Genomic DNA, 26,673 nt, shown 5'->3' with positions numbered 1-26,673 from the left:
TCCATAAATTATATTGATTTGCGCTACCAAACACGGTGATAAGACGTCAGTGAATAATTGATTGAAGTTGAAAATCAAATTATATTCAAAGAACAAAGATAGAAGAAAGGAAGGTGACAATTAATTGTATTAGCCACTATGGCAATTCACCAAAAGACAAATTTATTCGTCGAAAAGGTAAGAAGAACATCGAGATCCAATAATGACCGAATTCTCTAATGTAAAAAGAAATCAATGTGAGAAAAGTTAAAAAGAGATAGGAAATAAAGAGAAAGGTCATTTACCCCTTTTCCTAGGGAATCTCTTCATCGTGAAGTAGTCAGAGAAACGTGGATTATCTTGCTTCTCTCGAGCAATATCTTCGACTACCGTGCTTGACAATCCCAAGTGCTTTCGATTCTATTGCCGACAAAGTGGATCTGATGGATGTCTCAAAGATGACTCGACGATTCAACTCAAGAAACTTACATACGTTCGAACGAGATAGATATTTCCCCACTTGATGCAAAACGTAGTGCGAAATGAGAGAATACGATAAACTACGATAAAATATACTTAAAATATATATATATATATATATAAATATAAAATGATAGTCATCACCTCAGTTTAGAGTACATTCCGATGGAAAAATTCGACCAATGATTCTTAAGAGATATTATCACGATCAAAAATAAATAAATAAAGATAAATGAAAGAATTATTCTTATTCTGTTAATTTCCAACTTGTTCGTGAAACAGTCGCGAAAATTTTCAAGTTAAAAGACTAAAAGTTATTTGCACGCGAATTAAAGACAGAATGGATATTTTCTTTCTTCGTGTATTTCTTTATTTTTATTTTGAAACTTTAGTGATAAAATATCCTGTGTGATATTCATTATTATTTTTGAAGCACAACGGAAAGAAATAAACGTATGAAATAAAACGAAAGGATGCGTGCGTCATAGTGGTTTAAGGATGATGAAGATACACGTCCTAACATTTCTCGACATCGACCGCAGACTGTGTTGACACGCATGCATAAACCCAATGGACCATCACCAACAGTGTTTACGATTTCAATTATTGGTCGAATCTGATGGACGGTGATCACCATGATACCGATTGCTTCCTGGTGGCTGTTTACACTATCCAATGGTCACATTCTACGTACGAACAGGCATACATGGAGAAGCTACGATCGGAAACGATTCGCCATGCTCGATCATCGAGCCAGTAGCGGGATAATTAAAGCTCAGCTCGAAAACAGTAAAGGTTGGATGAACTGGTTCGTTAGCGTGGAGGACAAGAACACGATGGTGAATCGAACGCTCGTAATTTATCAGCCTGTGATACCGCTGACGCGATGATAATTAATTATTTAACATTTTTCTCCATTTACTTAACGTGGAACAATGATGACAAGAATGACGATGACAATACGATTTACGAATATTACATCAGTTATAATGGACAAAAGTCATAGGAAAAACTATCAACGATTAATGTATAAATGTGTAATACCACGTACCATCGTATCAATTACTATGTAATGTTTTTTCATGTCAAAATACTAAAACAAATTTATATCCCTTTTTTACCAATCGTAAGTGCTCTTTCAGTGACAATTTTCAATTCCTAGAAAATTACGATATTGCGTGTATTTTTACAAAAAAAAAGAAAAAACAGAAGACATAATAGTTTCTAAGAAATATCATAAATGTAAGAAGAAAAAAAAAATTTCTTCGGAAAAAGTTTGCGTTTAAACCGCTTTCAACGTCGTCAGCAAGTGAAGTAAGTACGAATAACACGCCGCAGTAAGTTTTACTTTGAAAATAGAGCAACGAAGAAGCCGCGCAATGACTCAGAGAGAATTCCATCCCCAGTGGAACTAGTCTTTTCCCTCTCTCTCTCTCTTTCTCATGTAGAAATTAGTGATAATTATAAGGGTCCGGTGGCTGCACGCAGGTGTAAAAAGCCATTCTCGTTGACGCGGAGAGCTGGTTTCGCGCTAAAAAGACGACGAATCCCGAAGGATATGACTCATGGCGTCTTTCAGGATGATTCAGATGCTAAAGGTAGAAGGTTCTCATGCGAATATGATGGGTCTCGATTTTCAAACTGAAATGTTATTTATCATAAGTTAACATGTAACAATAATTAAAGATAAAACGACATTTTTACTTGGCTGCTGCTAGCGATTCGATCGGTGCTTAAAAAAACCAACAAAAGCGATAGATTTAGTGAGCGACTTAGCGCTATACGTGACAGGTGGCGATTAGTTTTATTACCACTAAAGGATCGTATTCGTCTTACGATGCACCCCGCTTCTCGAATGATTTGCCTTTCCACGAAGTGTCTCTCGTAAAGCTAAGCAGTGCCTCACAGAATTTACGGTCTTCGTTCGGTTAAAAGGGCTAAAACTTTTAACGCCCACATTATCCTTTCGACGATTTCTACCTGATTGGACAGCCATGAGCGACCTCCATAAATAATCTCAAAAATAAAGCAAGATATGGCCCTTTAAGATATACATTATATATTCACGACAGCATCGCAAAAAAAAAAAAATATCCTTAACTCTGTCTCGTACTTTCGCGAAATTTCTCAAAGAAGATGATAATCAATACGATCTTGTAAAGTAATTAGTCTCATTTGTAAATGTTCGCATCTTTGTACGTGCACGAGCATGCACAAAGCGTGCAAAATATCGCTCTGTAATTAAATTAATTGTACTTCTCTACATAAATCCTGACAAGTCATCTAATTAAAGAAATATCATTTTTGTGTGTAGGATTTAAATATACATTTATATATACAACATCTATAAGCATAAGATTTTATAATAGCAGTTACCAAAGGTATTTTTTTTTGTTTTGTTTTTAATCGAGCATACGGACCGTAACACCGTCAAAGGAACATGAAACAATGAAATCTCTCAGAAACATTCTACCATGTGCAATAATATCAAATAATGATAAGAGATTGGACATGAAAAAAGATTCAATCTAAAGTACAAGCATAGCCGTTGTCGCGACAACTTTCTGTTCCTCTTAAAATAAATGTGGTCAGTTTACGGCTTATCTGCTTGAAAAGTCGAGTTTCGCGCGCTTTTATCGATCTATCCTCGCTGGTATCTTACATTGCCTTTTTAAGAGATTCGCTGTAGAATAAAGTAAATTTCTTCTCCGTGAGTTCTCCGCCGTTCCAAGACACGGAGAACACATAAAAACATTCGAAAATGATAAGAGATTCGTGCGATTGAGATAAAAGGTTACTACTCACCCTTTAGCTGTGTCGTCTCGATTGCGAACATGTTCAGAGCCAAGAGTTGTAGCAAGCGCGTGCCAGGAAGCGGTAACGGCGAGTGTTGCAGCAGAGCCCTGAATTCTTTTAACATCTGTACGCCGGCTTCTTGAAAGGTTTCCATTCTGAAAAAGAAAAAGAAATATATATATACACTTTATATCTTTTTTTTTTTAATTTCTAATATATACATATACACGTTTATTACCTATCTAAACGAGTCAACATCATGAGAGAAAGATCATGTATGTAACTTCGATAAATAAAATACGAGTTCATATCATTCGAAGTATGACCTGAGAGATATACGATATAAATACAACGCTTGACGGGAAAATCGATACGACTGGAAGATTGTACGGTAAATAAATGAAAACTCATCCGAAAATACAACCAGCCACGGACGTTCGATAAATTATACATATTTTAGAAGCTTCGGTCTGGTTAACAGTCGTCGTCGTTGTCGTCTTCGAAAATTATCCAAAGCTTTCGTGATATTAAATATATCTTCAAATCAGCATAGTACTGATATTGCAAATTTTCATCGATTAAACTAATTGTCATATTAGGTTCCGCGTTATATAACCAGTGGATAAATAGTAGAGTACTGAACTGTTTCATAAGGAAGCATATCTATTCACGAGAAAAGGTCATAGGTCTTTTTTAACATATTTATATTACCCGTTAGGTAAATCGTATATCAAAGACCCTGGGTCAAGTCAGCGTTACAGCCACTTAAACAAGTAGACTGCCAGTAAACAAATGAAGCCGCCACGATAATATAAAATATGACCACTTTAAATATGTGAATATATGTAGAATATGCATCAAAACGCAAGATATTTTACTAGAGAGGATAGAATGTAAAACTTATTACTTTATACCGAGTTGACTTTTTCGAGACAGAAGAAAAATGTAAAAACAAAATACCTTATAGTGCTACCTTAAAATAGCAACAGAACGAAGTACGAACACGTACAATAATAATGCTAATTGTAAAAGAATGTACCAACTAGAGAAAAAGATAAACGGGATAGCAAGTTACTACTGATGGACTGAATAAATGCGATGAATATTAAGCAAGGTTTTTCAGTTGAAGAATTCTGATCTGATGTAACACTTTTTCGATAGCGTATAGTTTTCCTATACAATCATTTACGATGAATATGAAAACAAGTCGTTTGTAATAATAAAAAAAAAAAAAATTAAATTAATAAAATAAATTTTAAATCTTTTATATTTCTTCGCACGATAGGATAAATAATTTTTGTTTTTCTTTACATCCAAGACGTTCTCAGAACATCTATATTTTCTCACGTCAGGCAAGACGATTATTATCTTATTGATTTTTAATATCTTTTCATTAGTTGCGAGAGGCGAGTGCAATGCGACTTCGCATCGGTTTATGACCTTTACTTGATATAAATTCACTATACTTTATGTTTCCCCTTAGTATTACCAATGAAAAGGTACGTACGCGTATTCAATCTGACAATCGGTTAATCGTTCTCTTTGTATCCTTGAATAAAGATGGAAGGATGGGCGTTCCAACGGTCAACGTTTTACTAAGAGAACAATGCCGATATTGATTTCATCGTAATATGGCATGGGAGAAGGGGGGAGAACCACGAAAGGAAATCTCAATACTAATTATCGGTATATAACCTGTAATAGTGTCGTCCGTATCTTGGAACACCAACTCACAATATAGATCTTGCCTTAGGCAATTCCAAAACGCGAGTAACATGGCGTGTAATATATATATTTTACAAACGCGAAATGTGCAATACGTGTGTGGGCAATGATCAGTAACAGAAGCTCCTTAACGTGGGTGTGCCCTGAAATAAGATACTTCACAGTCTTCTCTCTATCTGGTACTAACCGTACCATATCCGATCGAATGACCGGTTTGAAAATTACATTTAAAAATGTTACATCCATTGTTATTCTTTTTCAATCATTTCATTTTATAGCCAATCCTTTAATTATATTAATTATAATCCAAGACATCGCAAAATGAATGTCTTAAGAATAGTTATAATAATTTCTTAGATCTTGTAAAAGGTTACATTCTCGCCAGTGTCCGGTCTTCTTCGAGAAAGTTTCTTGTAGTACCTGGCACGCTCATTTGATTGAATGTATTTTACTGGTCACCGCAACCAGTGAGTCGCTTTTATTCGCCTGGTCGCCATGACCAAGTGTGTACACGCTCATATATTCTAATGTATCTAATGATCGTCATGGACTGGTCGACAGTGCGCATGAAGCCTAAAGCGTTTCCAGATCCCATCACTACTTGTGGACTTAAGCCAAGATAGAATCCTCATAAAGATGAAAGAGAAACGATGGTCGGTATCGTTTCTAAACGCTCATTATCTTTCCCACAGCCTTTCCTTTTCCAACTTGTTTCTTCATTCTCTTCATTCTCTTCTTCTTCATTTCTTTCTTCTTCTTCTATTTCTTTCCTCTTCCTATTCAGTCGTTATATAGCACGATGCACAACAGTGGCAAATTTACGATACGTAACAGCTCATTCGACCGTTGTAATCCAAATGACGTAAGCCTTTTGCTGTACACCCCTACCTTTCTTGCATTAACACGTGCAACAGGTCAAGCAATGACATTGTTTGAAGATTAGGAATGATACTACCTGTTCGGAGTCTATCTAACCAAGCTAAATCGTACAAGTTTATGTATTCTTCTCTGTATGTATACGTGTGTGTTAATAGGGCAAAGAACTCCATCTTCCTTCCTCTTTTTATTTCTTTCCGTAACCCCCACCCCTTCTGTCTCTCTTTCTCTTTCTCAGTATCATTCTCTCTCTCTCTCTCTTGTCGTTTCGACCTCTCGGCGATCGGTCGTGCGACGTGTCGACGTACCGTTAACCGACGGAGAATTCTCGATCAGACCGTAAAGAAACGTCCCCATGCCTTTCCACAGCAGATTCGTCGTCAAGCGGACCTTTCCCGTGAACCACAAGAGAGGAGTTTGTATCGGTATCTTCTTCTTACGAAAGATCGTAAGAGTACACACCGAGGACCTCCCTTCCTCGATCATGCTTCTTACACGATTCTTATAGCACCTATTCTAGACGAGAAGAGAGAGAGAGTTAAAACCGGAGTCAGAGCATATAAAGACGTTTGAGGTCGACCACTGGTAATCAGCCTCCAATCGGTGAAACGAAGCTGGCGATTACTAAGTGCGCTGAGCGTGCTTAGATCGTTGCAGAAGCAGTTAACGCGGTTGCTATCCCACGAACAACGCGACTACTGAAATTAGATACTCCAGCAAGAGGAATTGATCAAGATGCATTCACACGGTTGTCCGCTTTAACGGCCATTTTATATTCGTCAAACACCGTTACTGATAGAACAGCATCCTCATGAAAAGAGAATAAACGAAACACCATGCTCGTAATAAATCCGTATCCGCTCGATTAAGCTCGCTTGTTTGCAATTAAAAAGGATAATTGCGTGCTAACGCATAAAGAATAAGCAAAAGGGTAAAAAAACGAGAGAGAGAGAGAACGACCTTCTATCGATATTTGATTGGAATTCTCGGCACAGTAAAGCCTACTTCTTTATTAACGATGCGCACTTATTGTTAGATCCAAGAATATTCCAATTTCGAGATAATATCGCAATAGTGCTATAAGGTTGGTTGTGTCCTGATTACCTGGCTTTTATTTATTTCACCTTCTAGTGCCCCGTCATTGGATGGAAGGAACAACCCTTTAATCGATCTCTCCAATATTCTTCCTAATATATCCAATTACGTATTTGCACGGTCTGTACGGTAATAAATTCATTTTACGACTATCAGTAAAAAGCGCGTTTCTTGCACAATCATTTGGTCGTTCGGTTTATTTTACCAAGCAGAGGACTTATTCGTTACATCTTCGTTTCACTTTATGAAAGGAAACAACGAAAACATATTTCGGTATGACCAAAGCAACCTGATACTCGAAGTAAACTTGAAACGAGTTAATAAAAAGAATCCAAAATACAAAAGCTTACAAACACAAATCAGATTTGTGAAAAACTTGACAAGAACTAATTTTAAAAGATATCATTGATAAATGATCCTCGATTATTAGAAGATACGAAACTAATGCTTTCGAGATACAAAGTTTGAAGTAAAAACGCGTTCAATCCGATCGTATCAGTTCGTACTTGAGTACAAAATCCAGATCGTAAGGATAATCAAACTATTTCTGATACAACGTTTAACATATCGAGCATAATCGATCGAAAAAAGATAACAGGTTGATATTAAACTTATGTATCTCAATAATAATGATCAACCAGTATCGTGTGTTGATTCAAATTGAAAAACGTGTCTCCTCATACCCACGGCAGTTCGATTAAGTTTATGACATTTTTATGATCACTAAAAAAGAGATTATAATACGACCAAAATAACTTAGAAAATCTTAATAAGGCTGATCTTATGATAGCTTTACTATCGATTGGACCACGTGGATAAAAAGATAAATGAATGTTTCTCTTTTCAGCTTAAAGCACGTATCATTGCAATGATGCAAGATACTCTTCACACAGAATAAAAAGAAATACTTCTTACGATAACGTGCCAAGTTCTACTGTACTCCCGTAAACATGAAAAAATATTGGCGCCAGTCTTTACAATACCGATCCTTCCAATTAGTCGATTGTGAATAAATTGTTCCTTTTCATCGGAATGAAAAACGTAGGACCGTTACAATGAAGAAAATCTTGAATAACCTAGCAAGCAAACGATAAATGATCACATCGTTGAACGACTCGCAATTAGAAACTTGAGACTATGATCATCAGCGGAGGTTTTTATCATTGTTTCGTCGACATCATCGCGATTACCGACGTTATTTAAAAAGATAAGCAGCATCCCTCCTAATCATTTTTCAACATTGTAATGCCGAGACCTCATATTCGCGAGCAATTAGTTTAATATTCGAGAAAGAAAGACGGAACGAGTTACAAGGAGGTCCCCGATAGCACCCAGAGCTACGGAGATGAGAGAGTGTAGGAGAATAAGGAGGTGAAACCAGTGGAAGGAGAAAGAGAATTGCACTTTAGGGCATAACGGCATACGGCCAGGATCCACGGTCGCCATGTCACGGAGTTGCAGCGGGCAGTTGTGTGCGCGCACAATTGCATACACAAGAAAAAGAGAGATAGAGATAGAGATAGAAGTAGATATAGAGATAGATATAGAGATAGAGATAAAGATAGACGGAGAGAGGGAGGGAGAGAGATAGATATAAAGAGGACAGCCTGGCTCATGCATTTTCTTCAGCCAGTCACACCGCCAATGCGGACCATCGGCATCAAGCAGCCCCCACGGCAGCCCCCGTAGTCCCATCGACACCGAGTAACTCTATGACTAACAAGTTTGCACTTTAGCGCATAACGGGGCATTCCGGCGTGTTCCATAGATCATGGTCCATGACCCACGGATTGCGTGGGCCGGGCACTATAACCATTCCTCGCCGATATAGCAACGGTGTGGCTGCGGTACCACGAGCATTAAGTTTCCAACTTCTTCGTTTGCTTCCTTCTTAGACTTCTCTCTTCGTAGATACGTCCCTCTACGTTATTATTCAGTATAACGAAGAAGACTTTGTCACTTTTGACAGATGAATTGGAAATGCATTTACAAACTTCTATAATTTTATTCATAATCTCTGTGTGTACACGTAATCTGATGGAAATTAATAAAAGAAATTTTCAATATAGAAATTTACTCTTCGTTGACGATCGATTTCTAAATACTATAAATCTTTCGAGCCTACTGTCTTTCCTTCTACTGCTATTTCATCGACCATTTCTCAATAAGAAACTGAGAACATCAGGAGGAGGCAAACATCGAACATCAGGAAATCACCTTAGCACGCTAAGGTCGTCGTGTAGCTAGAATCTCAGGGTCAGAATGCCAACGCTACCGCACAGTACCCCACACCAAGAGACCCCACCGGGAATAGCAATGTTTTACGCTAATTCAATTCTCGGATATACGTGTTAAAATGATATGGAGTTAGACAAATTTTCGATTGGAATAAAAAATGTAATCATAAGAGATGTAGATTTGAAGCAATATTTTCTTATTTGAATTAAAATTTAAGTAGCATTGTGTATGTGTGTGATCATACAAACACCATTTTATACATTTTCATCACTAACTTTTCTCGAAGAAATTAAACATATCTATACTTTAAATGCGTGAATAAATAAAAAATATAAAAAATAGTAATTAAATAAGTTTCATTACAAGTTAGTTCATGTATACGTATATGTAAATCCCAAGATGAAACACGCAGGCCTTTAAAATCTAGAACTCGTTATCCAGGATCAGACACGATTTGTACTTGGTAGTTTTATTCAGGATCCAGGACCGCCTACCGTTTAAAAGGGTGAACGATAGAGGAAAAAAGAAGATCGGCAAAGTGGACGACCAGTAACACCGTATATTTTTAGACCCAAAGAAGATTATTTTTCACGTCTGAAGACGTCGGGAAACAAGATAAAGGAGATTCCTTATGATGATCTTTCCAAAAGAATATTCTAAAAAATATTCGTTCGGACGTCGACATTGAAAATATAACGAAAGGAACGACTGCCGTCAGGATCAAGAGACGACGCCGAGAACGTGTAAGGATATAATTCTAAAAAATGTGCTGTTGTGTGAGGGGACGAAGAATACCCTTTAAAATCATCTTCTGACTATAAATAACAACGTTGATGAGGAGATCGCTAGCCAAGATTTATAATGTTTTCAACGTTTGATTTCTCTATCATCATGTATAATGATTTATATAGCACGATCGATTTAATAGAAGGGATCGTACATCATAGTCGACTAGAAGCTGAAAGATAATTCACACTATTTTATCTAAATTACAAAATCTAGAAAACGTGTTGACTATACACTGGTAAACGTCACAATCACATAGTCCAACCTCCTGTTTGCACAAGTTTAAACTATCAAACGAAAATTGTAAGCAAGACACGTTGCCAACGTTGTTATTAATATTATTACTTTTACTATAAATATCATTAATCGTAAAGCTTGTATACCGCACTAACGATATCGAAGATAAGATCAAAAGCTCATCGAACGCAGCAGTTAAGAATGTTAATTTGTTTACGTCTTTGGAAATTAATCGCCATTATAGAAACATATTAGATAAATTTATATTACAAACTTACAATGTTATATTTAATCGTTCAATAAATCAAAAGATTAAGATTTAAAAAATTACTTATTCATCTAATTAACTTTATACAAATATAATTCTAATGTCAATAACTATTTATCACAACATTACCATTAACGAAATAAAGATAAATAAATATAGAAAGTACTTAAGAATAAATAAAATTTTGATGGATAAGCTTGAACTTAGCTACGAGCAACGCAAGAATGCTTTGAGAGATGACTCGGGATTCAAGATCTTCAGTCTATCTCGGACAAAGTTATGAATACCGACATGTAGAGAAGAGATGTGCATGATGTACAATTATTTGCTCATTATCATAACTTAATTCGCATTTACAATGTTGACGTACCTCTACCTACTCTACAAAGAGCGAAGAAAGTATGCCTGAAAAAGCAATAAATGTTCAACACCGATCTATGTTAAGATCAAAGTTAACGTTTAACGCGTTATTATTAAAGCAGAGAACGTCGTTCTAGCAGCATGATTTTATGATGAAGTATATAATATTATTTTTTATCGTGTCTTGTAAAAGAAAATATGAGAGATTGAATGTTTGCTAAAAGTAATTTGCTTTCAGTACTCTCTTTTCAGCAAAAATTACTACAAATTATAGAAATGTTTCCATCAAATCTTAACATTAATTTTATTAGAGGAATCCGTGAATATCCATATTGATTATATCGAAATTATTTGAAATTTTAATTACCAGAAAAAAAAATAACAAAAAATAAACTTATTTGATTCATCAAATTTCTTTGAAAAAAAAAACAAAAAAAATACACGCCTATTGCGAAAGAAAAATCTGTCTTGTCCTAATTCTTAATTAGGCAATGTTAAGAAAAATATAACTTCCATTTTTCACGCATAATTTTAACTAATCATAAATTAATGAGTAATCATAGTTTGGTTATACATTGTTCTTCCTTTATTTTGCCATCATTTTTCTTTTTATTATTACGAAAACTACAAATAATTTTATTATTACTTATTTGATTATATCTCGTAAAAGATTTCATCTTGGTGTTTAAAATTATTCGATGTCAAATTTATCAAAAAATATTCCTAATGTGTAACTTTATTTCCTTTCCTCTTATTTAGTTACCCTTTCAACTATTCGAAATCGAATTTAACCATCAAACAATTTAACGTTCTTTAATCAAAATGCGACACACAACAGTTACAACGATCTTCGCTCTCGAAGATGTTTTACTGACGATAAAGTAACATTATCGTTCGTGCATTGCCTCGTGATATTCACAGTAAATTGCGTGTAAACGTTTAGCAGAAAATCGTCGAAACGTCCTTCGTTTATATTAGCGAAGACAAACTCAATGGCAATGCTTTTCCTTTATGACGCAAAAAGAATAACAGAAATAGACTCTCGTGTCCTGGCATCTCTGGAAATCAAGTTTCTCCGGTATTCCGGTACTTCTGTTTTACGCTTAACATAAGATGTGATTGTTAATTAAGATCTCGAACGGACTGAAATAACTCGGTACGTTTACGAGGATAATTCAAAAGAAAGATCGTGTGTTCTTAGTAAATTTACAAAGGGAACTTATACTAAGGCCCGAATTGTCCTCTTCCCTTCCCAAAAAAAAAAAGAAAAAAAGAGAGAAAAAGAGAAACTTTTTGTTATCGTAAACAATAAATTTATCAATGTAAAATTAGTATAACTACAAGAATGAACTACCTACCTCCTATCTCTCGGTTTAAAGTTCAATAATTAAATGTACATTGGACATACAAGCCCTTTTAATGTTAACTATCAAAGTACGATGTAGTCCCATAATTGGTTGCATGTTAGTTCTAGGCGACACGTGTAACGTTCCTGATAAAATCGGAAAGCAATGTATCAGAAATTTGTTCATTCTTTCTATCACCTGCAAAGCTAATTATCACCATAGAGGCTACCGATGATCCGATGTTCTTGACATTTTCGTCATGAATTAAAAAATTTCGTATAACTATATGTTCTCAAGAAAAGAAAATGTTAATAGAAAATCAGCTTGACAATACTAAGTTAAGAGACATTACTAAGTTAAGTGTAATTAACGTAAGATAAAACTCTTCTACATAAAGGATCCTGAAAACGAAAAACTATTTCAACATGATAACTAAAGTAGATTCGAAAAAAAAAAAAAAAAAAAATACAGATGCATTTGTATCAGCGTCGATATCAAATGTCGACAGGAAAGTCAGTTCGAAAGGTAAAGTAGTTCAATGAAGTCGATCAAAGTCCATCAAATGGTTAAGAGAAATCCAGATAGTCTTATAGGAAGATGCATACACGCGGTCGTTCGTTGAAGACGCTCGTGTTCTGATCCGAAGCTGCGGTATCTGAGGGTGTCCTTGAAGCGGGCGGGGTCGTCACACGAGGGCCGCAGGTAAACGACCATCAGAAAGCTATGTGTGTTACCAGCCGAGGCCTTACACTGTACCTTACACTCGTACTCTTTAACTTCCTGCGTCTGTATATGTAACGCACGCGCACTGTCTCTATCGTTTCGCTTCTTCACTTTTCCGTTCTTCTTACCATGTTATTTCCCTCTTTTTTGCTCTCTTTCTCTCTTAAGTTCCTTTCGCTTTTTTTTCTCGAATAGAGTGAATAAGAAAATTCAACTAGAACGTATTCGCAACAACGAACAACGGATATGTTACGAAATAATTTCAATCATGTAATTTTCCTCCTACCCAAGTATACGCATTTAATACAAGAAAATGTTACGAACTTTTACTTTTTCTAAATAACTTAAATAGATGTTCGTCAAAATATCTAATTACAATTAAATGTTTTTAGACAATATACGAAAAAATATTGTTTACCAAATGAATTTTGTTAAAACAATCGAGCAAAGTGATCCTAACTATAATAAAAAAAACAATCTCGGAAAAGCTAGATAACGCGAGAAGTCGTATCGAAGAGCATATAACTCAAGAGAATCGGACGTTGGCCGACTGGTAATGAGCCAAATCTATTACGATAACAGCAGCAATAACAGCAGCAATAACAGCAGCAACGGATAGACACGGCAAAAGCAGACGAGGTGCGAGCTAAAAGCATGCGATCGAGCGTCGAGAGCCACCCGCTTCTTCTTCCCACCTTTCCACTTGCACATACATATATGTTCTTTCTCCCTCTCTCTCTCTCTCTCTCTCTCTCTCTCTCTCTCTCTCTCTCTCTCTTTTCTTTCTCTTTCTTTCTCGACCGCAAAGAAACCTGTAGGTAAGTCCATACGATGCACGTACAACGCGGTAACAACCGCCTAACCAATGGCACCAGTTCAGTAACAATTCCAATTATAGATCGTAAGTGTATTCTACGGGTCGCGGGAGCAAACCACCTCCTCCTCCTCCTCCTTATCCTCCTTCTTATCCTCCTTCTTATCCTCCTCTTTTCCTCCTCTCTTCTTCCTCTTTCTTCACTTCCTGATCGCAGAACCAATTATGTTGCGCGCGAGCGTGCGGAGCCCTCCGAGTAAATTGAAAACTTCGTCTACGTTCCTCCGCTTGTTCGTTCCAGTTGCTGATCATACCTTGAGTAAGGTTACTAACGAGAAAGGAAACGCCGCCCAGGATGTTACGCTGAAGCTGACCAACCCTTATTCTTTTGCTAATGGAACCCTGAGATTTGGTCAATCTCGCTAAATAGCGTTTCATTCCGTGTTTATTCGAAAATATATAGGTATCGAGCGTAATTCGATATTATTAATATATAAATCAACACCGAAATATTGTAGATATGTTAAAAATATACCTTAAAATGACTGTTTAAACAAAGCATAAATACTTAAATATATATACATCTCCACGAAAGAACAAGTGTCCGTTAACTTATTGATAATAAGTATAATGAATATGTTATTATGAAAAACCGAAATTGGAGAATGTCAAAATTCACATGGTCGCTTGATATACATATGTGTGAAATATTAATGTAGAAGAATAAACCCAAATATTTGGTCTTTCACCGATATATTTGGCATGTGTTGACAAGGAATCTTATGAATCTTGACATTCTCCAATTTCGGTCTTTCATGGTAACATATATAGACGATGTTTGCCAGTTACTAGAACGTAATCGTTATTACATCTCAATACATCACGAAATATCGGCTGCTTTAAGAGATAACGATAACGAGTAAGATTCTCAAGTTTAGTATCCTTTAATACTAAAACACGACCATACCCTTTAATTTATATGTTCATTTTATAATACACGACGAATAAGCTAAGCATAATCTTGTCTATACCTACTCAATGGAATTCGCCTTAAATATAACTACCATCGAATAAAGGAGTTGAGAGTGTTTCACTTTGTAAATAATACAAAACGCTACCCTATTGACGAGAATGACGTCGCTCTATCTAAGGTAAAAAAAAGATATAGTCTTCGGGTACAAAGTTAGACTACACGATTATCCGACAACCTTGGCAAAAACGTTTTTGCCGGGATAATCGAGTCCTGGCGCCAGGAGATCATCAATTAACACTTTCCTGACGAGTCCGCCGTTATTAACAATTTTCAGACGGTTGAATTACGCTCGTATATATATATATATATATACCTATATGTGTGTGTATGTAAGTACTTATATTCTTCGATTACCGATATAACGATGATTATCATTCTCACTAGGACATGTCGACGATATTCCTCTCATTCCGATACAAATTAATACGAACTGGTCGATTCGAAGCAATAGGCCAAAGAATCAACGAGATGTTTGTCCGTACGCGTATTCAAACGGTTTCCAATTTCACGCCGACAGAGAGAAACATCTTTATCAAAACGTCAAATGCATCTGAATGCTCGTCGATGAGATGACGGTTTAACCGATTGTAATGTCGGCAAGGTAGCCATTGAACAAAGGGTGCCGAGTATAGCCTATTGCGAACGTCACATCCAGTAAACACAAGGAACAATCAGAGAGAGAAAGAGGAAAGAGAGATTAAAGCAAGAAGCTAATTTTTCGATATTTTTTTATCCAATATGTCTCGAATAATAAAAAGGAAATAGAGAATGACTAACTATACATTCTTTACGAGATGCAAATGTCGGGCAGTCGGGCAAGCGTTCAATCGCATCATCGAACCACCACCAAGGGGAAAGCTCACACACCAGCCCTTCATCTTTGACTTACACGATCACTACGACACTTTAACCACAATTGAAACATACTCCTTGAACATAACTTGTTCAGTTACTGCTCCTAACTAGCTCGTAAATATCATGAACTTGAAGAAAGCTTCTATTCCTTCTATTAATCTAAATTGTCACCTTTATTAATACGATGATTAAACAAATAAAATACGAGATGGTGTTTATTTGACAAAAATTAGAAAATAATATACCAGCAAATCAAAAATCTTAAAAAGTAAAATATAATAAATTAACAAATTAAATTTAATAATTCTAGTAAGATGAGATCGGTTCAACGAAGAATGAAGTATATAATTGTACAGGAAAAATATTCTTATACAGATGATAGAGAGAGTTTTCCTGAGAAAAGAAACTCATTTTCAAGCGCAAGGTCGTAACAAGAATTCAACGTGTTACAAAATGAAGAGAAAGTAAATTTAAAAGGCCAAAGTCAATGTTCGGTAACTAAAAGGAGAACATTTCTTCCGAAACGAATTTAACTAGAAATTCAACGAAAATTTTCTTCCATATTTCGTAGATTACATCCTATCAATTTTATCCTACCTACAACACTAATTTCTACTTCTTTTGCATTAACACTAAACATACCATGGCTGATAGTAAAATTTTTGACAGAATTTCTTATAAGTTGTAGTGCTATTTGATAAGTCAAATATTCTGATTGCATAAATGATATACTTCTTGATATACATACATCATAAAATATATAATTTTTTAAAAATGAACCTGCTGTCATAGAAATAGATATACTTAAAGCATTGGTATATTTAGTGTTAACTTCATAATTATTTTTGGAACGTAATTACTCAAAACAAGTAATTGTTTCCATTATCTACCCAATCTAAATGTACACACATTCTTTTACACATAGACGAACTTAAAAAACCATAAAACCGAAAACTCAGGATCCTTTCTTTGATATACTACTACTGAACTCTACATTAGTATGCATCTCATATTTTATACTCCTATTCAAAATATGTCTACAAAAACTAGTATTAAAAATGAACAAGTGCATGATTTTCTAAACTTAACAATAACAGAAAGCGTACCTTTAGACATTTCTTCGAATAATAATAAAAGATTTCTTCGATCTTTCTACGAATATTACCGTTGCAACATCTAATTGTTATATTTCGAAATAAATCATTCATCTATGTGAGAAAATATCTTAAAATAAAAGATATATGCAAAAGATTATGCATCACATATGCTGACATATGTTAGCTGTTAATTAAACGACCTATTTCCTTTGAAATCATGCCCATTTCTACTGCGTAGATTTACAAATATATCTTTAAATCATTCAACATTTTTACCTACTAATTTTATAAACACTTTTGTGTTCAATTATTCCATCATATGTTTTTGAAAGAAACAATGCACGTAAATATATACAAAAATAGTAGATACTTTAAAAGTATCTTTTTCGTATTTAAATAAACAAAATATGACTTAGATGTACAGATATTAGTACTTACCCTATTTTGGTGATCAACTTTCCGTGTACGTGAAGATAGGATGTAACAAAACGTTTATTCACCTGTTAATAGAATCAAAATTTTCACTGTAGATTATTATTGTTTTTTTTTTTCAATTATAAAAATGTAATAATCATATGTTATATTAAATTTTAGAATTATTTAAATACTATATAAACAATTACGTAAATGTAATAATTTAATAAATTTAATTTATCTACCTCAACACTCGTTAATTGTGCTAATTCTTCTAAATCACTTTGTGCCAATCTTGAATCTGAGGTACTAGCCGCAGTGGTTGTACGCCTAACTCTTCTACCACCTGGATGAAACCAGATTTCTCGTCGTAATCCTCCTCCAACGTTATTTGCTCCTTCTTTTTCTTTCATTCTGGCTCTTTCCTTCCATTCTCTTTCTTCCTTACGTTTACGTTCCGTAGATTCGTACTATTAAAATTGCATATATCATAAATGCATACATCTTATATCATTACTAATTTAAATTATAAATAATACTATGCATCTTGTAATTGAGAGAGAAAGAGATAATTAATGGGAAGTAGTACCAAATGATTGTCCTTGATCTTAATAAGAATTCAGATTCTGATAGATCATAATCTCTCAACTACACTTTTAAAAGATACAAATATTTAACAATTTTCTAATTGAAACTTAAACAGTCTTAATGTATATATATTATTTGTATCTTTTAATTAAATAATAGCTTCCTACAGCTAGAAGAAGGATGCATGCCAATATGTTTTTTCATACTGCAGCAGCAACTAAAAAAAGATACATGAATTGTTTTGTGAAAAAAGATGAAGAAAGTGCATTAGACCATTGCACCTCAAATCTACTACAAGTTCAATTACTCCAAATACTTTTGCGAATATACTTCTTATAACTGTATCATTTCTTTCTGAATAAATGATTATTCTACAAATGAAAGTTATATCGGTAGTGCATAGAAATATTCGCATAAAAACTGAAAAGTATATAGAGAACAGAAATTATAGAATGAAAATATCTACTGAAGCTCTGGCCGTGGTAATGTATGATATCTAAAGGACTCACACCAAGTATCGAAATTTACTTACATAATGTAGATACTGGGAGCAAAACAAAATTAAAATGTTGACGTTAGTATCATAACAAAAAAAATTTTAATATGTTTTAAATATCTTGCGACCATACCTTTTTTCTATTCTCATCAAAGAGTGCTAGCAAACTTTCCCTAGCTGAGTGAAAAGGATTGGATGCCATAAGAGATCGCATATAATAATATACTGCGTCCAATTTTCGTTTCTGAAAAAAAATATGAAATTAGCTACGACCAAAACTGTGGTTCTTTTTCTACAATATGGTACAATGCTATACATACAGCATAATGTGCCAATAAAGCAAGTTGATTATAAGGTCTTCCATTCTTTGGATTAATTTGTTGTGCTTTTGAGTACCACCTTTAAATAAATAAAATTCAAACAAAATTAAACATTCCACTTACCTAATAAATATTAAATAATATGTATATACATACTGCCTTGATTTCCCGTAATTTGTAGTTTCATTCGCTTGTTCTCTGTACCTTGCTAAGTCACCCAGAAACAGGAATATTTTTTGTGCGCTCACTAAGGCTAGACCCAAGATTCCAAGACCTTTAGGTAACGTAGATGATGCGAGAAATGCTTGTACCTTGAAGTCATACGTATTTTCAAGTACTGTAATTAAATTTTCCAAATATACAGTGCCCTCATCAATAATACTCAGCATTGTCTTTTTGTAAAATTCTTTGCTTTCTGGACTATCTTTAGACATTCCTTTCCTCAACATTTCAATCATATTGTAAAATAATATTTTCCAAAAATGTTGTTCAACATTTTCAGCTTGACAGAACTTGATATCAGTCTTAAGCAATGTTAGCAAGCTATCCTGAAGAAAATGTCTAATATAGGACACCCTTTCCCAATTTGCTAAGAAACCGCCAGAACTTAGCATCCACTGTAATTCTAAGTCAGCTCTGTATATGTCAAGCAGAAGGCAAGGATTTTTTGCAGATCGGAAACTGTTAACCACATTAAAATATTATCATAGAAATATTAAAAACTATTTAAAGTAAAAATATATCGATTAGTGTTAGTTCCAATAACTTGCCTGTCTGAACACGGATCGTACCAAGAAGGTTTCATATTGCCGAACTGATCCATCAGAAATGGTAAAGAATTTCCGTCTACTGATGTTGTATGAAAATTATTATAAGGTGCTATGCCCGTATGAGATTGAAAAACAGGAATACTAATTTGAGAGGACGTTTGATTCTCTCTGAAAATAATTATAATGAATTTGTTAACAATCATTTAACTAAAGAAATGCAAAATTAGAAATTAATTACCTTTGTGAAACAGCTCTACTACCAGGAGAAGTAACAACTATGGGCTTATTAGGATTATTCGGATCGAACAATGTTCGTTGCTGTTGAGACCCTTGTTGCCGAGAAACAGAAGGGTTAGGTGGTGATTGATTTGTTTCTGGTAAAACCAAAACCCCTGGTGGTTGGGTATTGGTATATCCTGTAGGAGAAGCTTGTCGTATTGTTGAATTTGAATTTGAATTTGTATTTGGTAAAGGAGTAGGGATAGTATGAGGAGATACTTTAGGAGTTTGTTTTCCCTCATCTGAATCGCATATTGACATTTTTCGTCCAGTTCTCCAATTTTCATCTAAATGTCGATCTGCTGGTCTAGATTAAACAGATTTAAAAAAAATTGTTGCATATATTAACTGTACATTTACATATAAAATAATTAACTTGTGTATACACGCATGCATGAATGCGCATACGTATGTAAAAAGAATATCATAAAATAATTATCATTTACCTTGGTCTATGCAATTCTTCATAATGTCGACTGCTACTACGATAATTTCTGTCTTTACTAGATTCACGACTACGTTGAATTATATTGCGCTGTCTTCTATGATCATATCTTTTGTAATTATGACTATTTTTTTGATTATTATTATAACTGTCATTCTCTCTACTCTGTTCATCATTTTGACAATCACGACTATTCGCTCGTGTTTTATCTGAACTATTGTTACTTAAAAAAACAAAATGAAAAATAGTCAAAAAGAGATCATTTACTAATGCACGAAGAGTCAAATAGTAAGTCTGCGTTAATATCTAATTACCAATCAAATGTAGATTTCTTATCGTGCTTTCTTCTTCCCCGTCTGTTGCCCTCTCTTTTTGATTGAAATCCAGATGAACTTACACTTTCGCGTAAACTTTGCATAGATGAACTACGACTCAGGTGTTGTGCTTCTAATTTTTCATTTAATTCAACCTCCTCACTCCAATCCTACAAACAATGATTAAAATAATTTCTGTATAACATAAATGACTTGTTTAGCTAGATACTTATATATTAAATAACTAGATGACTTGTTTAACTAAATACTTACAAGAGTACGTTCTGTTGACCTATCAGGTAATGGACTAAACGATTCACTTTTTGATGGACTTAGCATTTGCTGACTACGATATTTTTCCATGGATTTGCGTTCATTAGAATTGTTTACTCTTTGTCTTTATAAATAAAAAGATTTATATTTAAGTTGTGAAAAACTAAATTTACTTATTCTAATTGATTAGACTTGAATCTTACTCATCATAAGTACGGTGCTGTAAAGGAATTGGAGATGATGCACTATGACGTTCTTCAGATGAAATCTGACTTCTATTTGAATTAGATAATGCATAGGTTGATGATGGCATCACTACACTATCAGCACGACTTAAACTTTCCATACTTGTGTACATAGTACTATTACTACCACGACGATCATAAGACCTATTAATTATTATCATTCATATATATATATACCGTTTTATATGAAAAAAAAATCTTACAAAATTAAGTTGATATACTATCAGTATTTCATAAATAATAATTTACCGATTTGTATATTCCTGACTGGGAGTATGAGATCTGGAACTCGGAGCAGAGCATTGATCCGGAGTAACGGGTCTAAACGTATTGGTTGGACCTTCTATTTCTTCCGGTCTAAGTCTACCTCTACCCCTACTTCGTACAGGTACAGTATTAGACCAACTAGGTTGAGGAGGTAATGGACCAGAAGTTGGCAAGTTTTGCATAGTTTGAGAATGTTGAATTTCAGATGAATAATAAACTGATGAACCCTATTATGGTATATATGTCATAAAATATTAAGTAATATTAATAATTAAAAACAATTATGTAGAGATAAAAATATTAAATTTATTTGATACATTACAGTAGTGCCATTCCAAGTCTCTTCGACTGTAGAACCAAGAGAAGTGTTAGGCAGTGCTAAACCGTTGTCAATCAAATATTTCTTTTGAAAACGTGGTGGTAGATACTCTAGCTTGTTAGCAACACATTTTTTGCCTGAAGGTGGTTTACCCTGATACTTGTCAGGATATCCAGCTGGTTCTACACTACGTGTATCCCGAGTACGAGAAAAATCACTTGGGTTGTTTGGTGTTACAAAAAGTGGTTCTGAACCCTAATCATAATAAATATATAGTAATAGATATATAAGTAAAATCTAATATGGTAATTCTAAATAACTAGAATAAAATGAGTGTACAAATTATACATTTCCTACCTGTCTAACTTCTCTAAGATTATCTCTTCTATTGCCATAATTTTTAGCAGACAATGGAGACTCCGATCTCCAACTCTCTTCATTTTCATTGGTATGATTCCTGCGGTTACCCAAAAATCGTTTGTTGTGTTCATTTCGTCCATTACGACCATCTGAACGATTACGATGTTTATGAACTTTAAAACTACGATTGGAATGAGAATCACGATCTTCACTTTCCTCTCTTTCATGATCACGATCAAACCTAATAAATCCGAAAAAATTTAGTACAAAGTAAAAAGCTAATGTCACTTTTCTAAAGCAATAAAAAATACCTCACGTTTTAGAATTATACCTAAATTTATATTATAATTGATTCAAGTTCTGTTTTACATATAAATTTAAAATGTTGGTATATTGATACTAAAAGCCAACGCAATCCTTTTCTATATACTTATAAATTGAATTAATTACCCTTTTCCTAAACAAGCGTTAACTTTATATTGATAATAATAAAGATCACCTATTCGCTACATCCTGTTCTGCCAATGCTTCCTTCACTTTCTTAGGTACGTACAATTGCTGTTCTGGCTTCCTGCTTTTCCTTCTTGGATCTCCACCATAGTTACTTTTAAAACCTTCCTGCATTTGATCACTGTTATCACTTTTAAAATTAATATGCATATCATTCAATTTCTCATTTAGACTTTCTGCATGAGGAGGCGGTGGACTGTGGTGCAACTGACTGCATCTATTAGACTGAGATTGCTTTAAACGATGTTGGACGGATGTTGACTTTGTTTTTACTTGTGAATTATTTTCATGATCAAAGTCATCGGCAAATTTCTCAGATTTTCGAAGTGGACCGCTCCCTGGTCTATACAAAGCTTGCGGTGCTCTATTGCATCCACCACGCATTCCTACTGATTTTTCTTTTTCCAATTTAAAGCTTTGTACACTATCTGAAAGTATACAGTAAACATTACCAAGAAAGATTTGCTCTAAAATATTTACTAATGATTATAATCCTACTTGTAAGCAACCAATTTTAAACTGCACAATGCAATTATAAAGTATATATATTATTTTTTATAATTTAATATTATATATCTGTAATTATTCAATATTTTATTAGATATATGTAATAAATAGTGAAACTATTGATTAACACTGCTTACAAATTTACTTAGATTATTATAATCAAGTGTATTATCTTTTAAACTAGATTCTTTGTTATTGCATTATCACTTTTAAAAATCATAGATCTTTTTAAAAAAATTTAACTACACATTTATGTACCAGATTTAAGATAAAAGAAAAAGCGTCTGAAAAAACGATAACATAAAGATACGGAAAACGTATTATGGCCTGTTTACATTCTTGGCAGTAATTAAATATTAAAGTGTGAATATTGAAAAATTGTTACATAATTCACATTAACTTAAAGCACTTATATAGCATTAGAGTATGTTTCATAAATAATTAAGAATATTAGCGTGTTTTATTCTAGCAGAAACAAATGTTTGTAAACTACTATATATTACAATGCTTTCTATACTTTTAGGTTAGCTTGTTTGGTTGAGGTTAGCTTTATGGGTTTATCCAACGGAAATTGCTGGAGACTTGTATGTGCAGGCCCTATAACTATTTATTTATGAATTTGGCTCACAAAATCACCATAAAATTTTGACACAATCCCGTGAAAATGTTATTTCTTTTAAAGTACCTTGTGAAAATCCACCCCACTTTTTGCGTCCTTTGTCGCGGTTCGCCATATTGAAGTACAATCGTATCAAAATTTTTATGAAATCAACGATTGCCAGGTGAAGTTACAATTATCGTTGATTAAGCAAAGATAGACACTTAATAGAGAGCCGTTTTGACAAACTTTTTCGCTTGAAAGCAGCACAGTAGCAATTCTCTTCGAGCGCAAATTTTTGAATATTGCTTTTTAAAAATTAGAAATTAGTCATTTAAACAGTTTGCTTTTAAGTTATTGAAGAATAAACAAAAATTTTTTTCTAATAAAAAAATCAAGTCGTTAATATTTTTTTATAAATAATGTAGATGTCATAATACATAAAATATATATTTATATAATATGCCTGTGTTTTGGATTGATTACTTGTCGAATCATCATTGTAGGGTGATTCACCAGCTTTTGCCACACACATTAATAGTTCTAAAAATATGATAGTAGCAGAAAAGGAAATTCAGTTAAATTAAATTCATATTAAAATTATTTTCTACTCAAAAAACGCTAATAAGTATTCAATATTTAAAATAATGTACATATGTTTAGGCAATTATAAGTATTAGTAGAGAACAATGCAATGTTCAATATACCTAAAATAATTGTTAACTAATTGAAAGGGATGTGTCATCACTCCACAGGAGCGTTAAGATAATTACATTAAAATGTAATAAAATGATAATGCTACCTTTATTTATATGCATATTATTTTTTATATTTTTATTTTCCATTATGTGTTTTATTTTTTATAATAACCTAAACTGTGCTAGTTACATTTCATAACTGATCAGAACTAGGGATCCTATCAGGACCAATAGTTGTCCAGTACTGGTGAAAACAATATATACGTTACCTTATTCTATATTTACATTTACCTGTGTGTGTGTGTGTGTGTGTATGTCACGTTTTATGTGCTCCGTTTCTAACCTAACTTAATCTCGTCAACTGTTGCTCCTACTATCTTTTATTATTATCTGATTCTTTTCCTTTTTCTCTCGATATGATAATACTTTTTAATTGTTATTCTTACTAGTCATATATAGGTAAGATTTGTTCTTGAATTCATGTTTTATAATTATATAGAAGACTGATTCCTGATTTTTCGTATTAAGAAACATTGTACATTTATACCTTAAATTTATTATTAATTAATTTTCTTTTAAATATTATATTAATGCTTTATAATAAAAAATACTTTCAATTAAAATAATAATAGAATACTTTCTTAATATATATGCATACTATACATCGACATAAAAAATTCACAAGATTAGTATTATCTAACATAATTTATATGAACTAATATCTATACTTTAATAAAATGTACATATGAATACATGTTAATGATTAAATTTGTCAATGAAAACCTTTTGACAAAACTAGTTTCCATACAATCTTTAATGTTAAACAACGATGGATATGATTATTACTTGGATAAGTTACCGTTTCACAAAGCAATATGCTGTTGACTTCAGAGAAGCGATAAGATTACCTTTGTAGAAAGGTAGTGGGCTGTATCGATTTGAAAATGTAATATTCCTAGAGTATAGGATTTTTAAACTTTTAGAAAACATTTAGAACTCTTAAAAGATTAAAATTTTTAATTTTAAAGATAAACGTAAAGAAAGAAATAAAAGAATTTTAAAACTGCATTATAAGCAAATATTAGTTGCTTAAAAAGTAAATAGGTTACAAGTACTTGAATAACTTGTATGTATAATTTAGAGAGTAATATCGATTATTTGCTATTTTGTAATAATTAAAAAAACAATGAATCAGTAATAATCGTTTTAGAGGTACAAAAAGATTTGAAAGTTTCTAATGTTATATACAGTGCCTCGACACTTTTATTTACTGTCTATTTTAATAGATTACTATATCTTTTAAGTATATCAATAACTGTTTTTAGTAAATTTGTCTTAGTACACTCTTCCAATCCATTTCATCTGGTTCTGTATGTGCAAAGTACTCAAATGAATCCGGCTCAACGAATGCATCTTCTGGTATTGTTTTATATATTGGCTCCCCAAAGTATGTACCCACTTTCCATCCTGGATAATCTTTCATCAACTCCTTTTCATCAGCATAATTGCGTTTGACTTGTTTCAATAATCTGAAAATTTCAAAATTGTTAATTATAAGATTGTTAATAAAAAAGAATAAAAAAACATTTTATTCTTAAATATATAGATTTAAAATGCGTCAACTTACCCTCGATCTCTCTCAGCTATTAAGAATGGTAATATAGCAAATTGAGCACTTCTCATTTCAACAGATTCTCTCTTTATTCTTTTCCATTGTGTGTAATACACGTAATGCCCAATAACGGTACAGAATAAAGATATACCTAAGACTTTACGTCCTAAAAAATATTTAATTATAGCATTTTTTTTTAATATTGAAAATACAAGGTCATACTTGTAAAAAAAGCCAAGCATTACCTCCAAGTACAGTACGCAAAGGGATACGTTCTGTTTGAATACGACTATATCCTTCCTTTGGAGGTAAGTCTTGAGTAAAACCTTTCGCAGTAGTACTCATACTTTCCTCTTTCGATGTATCTTATGTTTAATTACGAATCCATTAAAATTATACTGTATACGTAACAGCAGAAATCTTACGTTTCTTCTTGCTTATAAAGTCACTATATTTAGTGATAAAGTGAACACTATATCGATGTAGTTACTATATTTAATTTACAAATACTGTGTGTGTGTGTGTTTTAGTAAAAATTTTAATAACAATAAGAAATGTCTCTTATATTTGCGAAGTAACCTTAAAAGAGGTAAATTATGAATATTATTTATCATAAAATAAGTAACCAATAAAAATATAACTTAAAATAGGGAAAATGTAAAGTCTCTAGGACAGTTGTATGGCGGTATTTTCAAATTGAAGTACTGTTTAAACGTAAATATCGCATAGAATATTTTTTGGATACTACACACAAAAGACGATAATAATACTAAATAACATGCTAATGAACAATATTTTTTTCATAATGAACAAATTTTATTTTTATTACATTTTTCGTCAATAATTTTTATTTATAGCAACATATGAAATACTAATGCTAAATTAGATTTTGTATGATAAAATAGTATGAGTATGAAATTTTATTTATCGTTATTTTATCGTTATTTTAT

At 33.2% G+C, this 26,673-nt stretch overlaps 2 protein-coding genes and 1 long non-coding RNA gene across 6 annotated transcripts in view; 1 reads left to right on the top strand and 2 right to left on the bottom strand.

Moving 5' to 3' along the window:
• LOC107064140 (Smg6 nonsense mediated mRNA decay factor) overlaps positions 1-23,624 on the bottom strand; it is a 93,134-nt gene extending 69,510 nt beyond the window's left edge. Inside the window, exons 1-18 of one of the 4 annotated variants that reach the window (XM_015316500.2) lie at positions 23,501-23,624; positions 22,298-22,736; positions 21,796-22,039; positions 21,442-21,693; positions 21,102-21,346; positions 20,811-20,996; positions 20,608-20,731; positions 20,335-20,504; positions 20,022-20,243; positions 19,535-19,882; positions 19,297-19,464; positions 18,683-19,207; positions 18,527-18,605; positions 18,340-18,450; positions 18,243-18,254; positions 17,368-17,592; positions 17,147-17,208; positions 3,265-3,410 (exon numbers count right to left, since the gene is read on the bottom strand). In XM_015316500.2, the coding sequence (XP_015171986.1) occupies positions 3,265-3,410; positions 17,147-17,208; positions 17,368-17,592; positions 18,243-18,254; positions 18,340-18,450; positions 18,527-18,605; positions 18,683-19,207; positions 19,297-19,464; positions 19,535-19,882; positions 20,022-20,243; positions 20,335-20,504; positions 20,608-20,731; positions 20,811-20,996; positions 21,102-21,346; positions 21,442-21,693; positions 21,796-22,039; positions 22,298-22,736; positions 23,501-23,549 (3,607 nt within the window). In that variant the 5' untranslated portion in view covers positions 23,550-23,624. The other 3 variants (XM_015316503.2, XM_015316504.2, XM_015316502.2) reach the window with 3 other exon arrangements.
• Positions 12,852-17,124, top strand: LOC149030651 (uncharacterized). The gene is made up of 3 exons (XR_016178540.1): positions 12,852-13,179; positions 13,302-13,548; positions 14,025-17,124. It is a non-coding gene; the product is annotated as an uncharacterized LOC149030651 (long non-coding RNA).
• Positions 23,625-25,342: 1,718 nt separating the features above from the next.
• ND-B16.6 (NADH dehydrogenase (ubiquinone) B16.6 subunit) lies at positions 25,343-26,260 on the bottom strand. Its single transcript, XM_015316548.2, has 3 exons — positions 25,969-26,260; positions 25,739-25,889; positions 25,343-25,640 (listed from the first exon to the last, which is right to left on the bottom strand). The coding sequence occupies exons 1-3, from the start codon at positions 26,066-26,068 to the stop codon at positions 25,433-25,435; spliced, it is 459 nt and encodes a 152-aa protein (XP_015172034.1). The 5' UTR covers positions 26,069-26,260; the 3' UTR covers positions 25,343-25,432.
• Positions 26,261-26,673: the final 413 nt, after the last annotated feature.

Source organism: Polistes dominula, unplaced genomic scaffold (assembly GCF_049000335.1).
Source record: "Polistes dominula isolate Pdom_NZ unplaced genomic scaffold, Pdom_raw_medaka contig_77, whole genome shotgun sequence".
Taxonomy (NCBI): domain Eukaryota; kingdom Metazoa; phylum Arthropoda; class Insecta; order Hymenoptera; family Vespidae; genus Polistes; species Polistes dominula.
The sequence above is the reverse complement of the archived record's forward strand: the minus strand, read 5'-3'. Positions and strand labels throughout refer to the sequence as shown.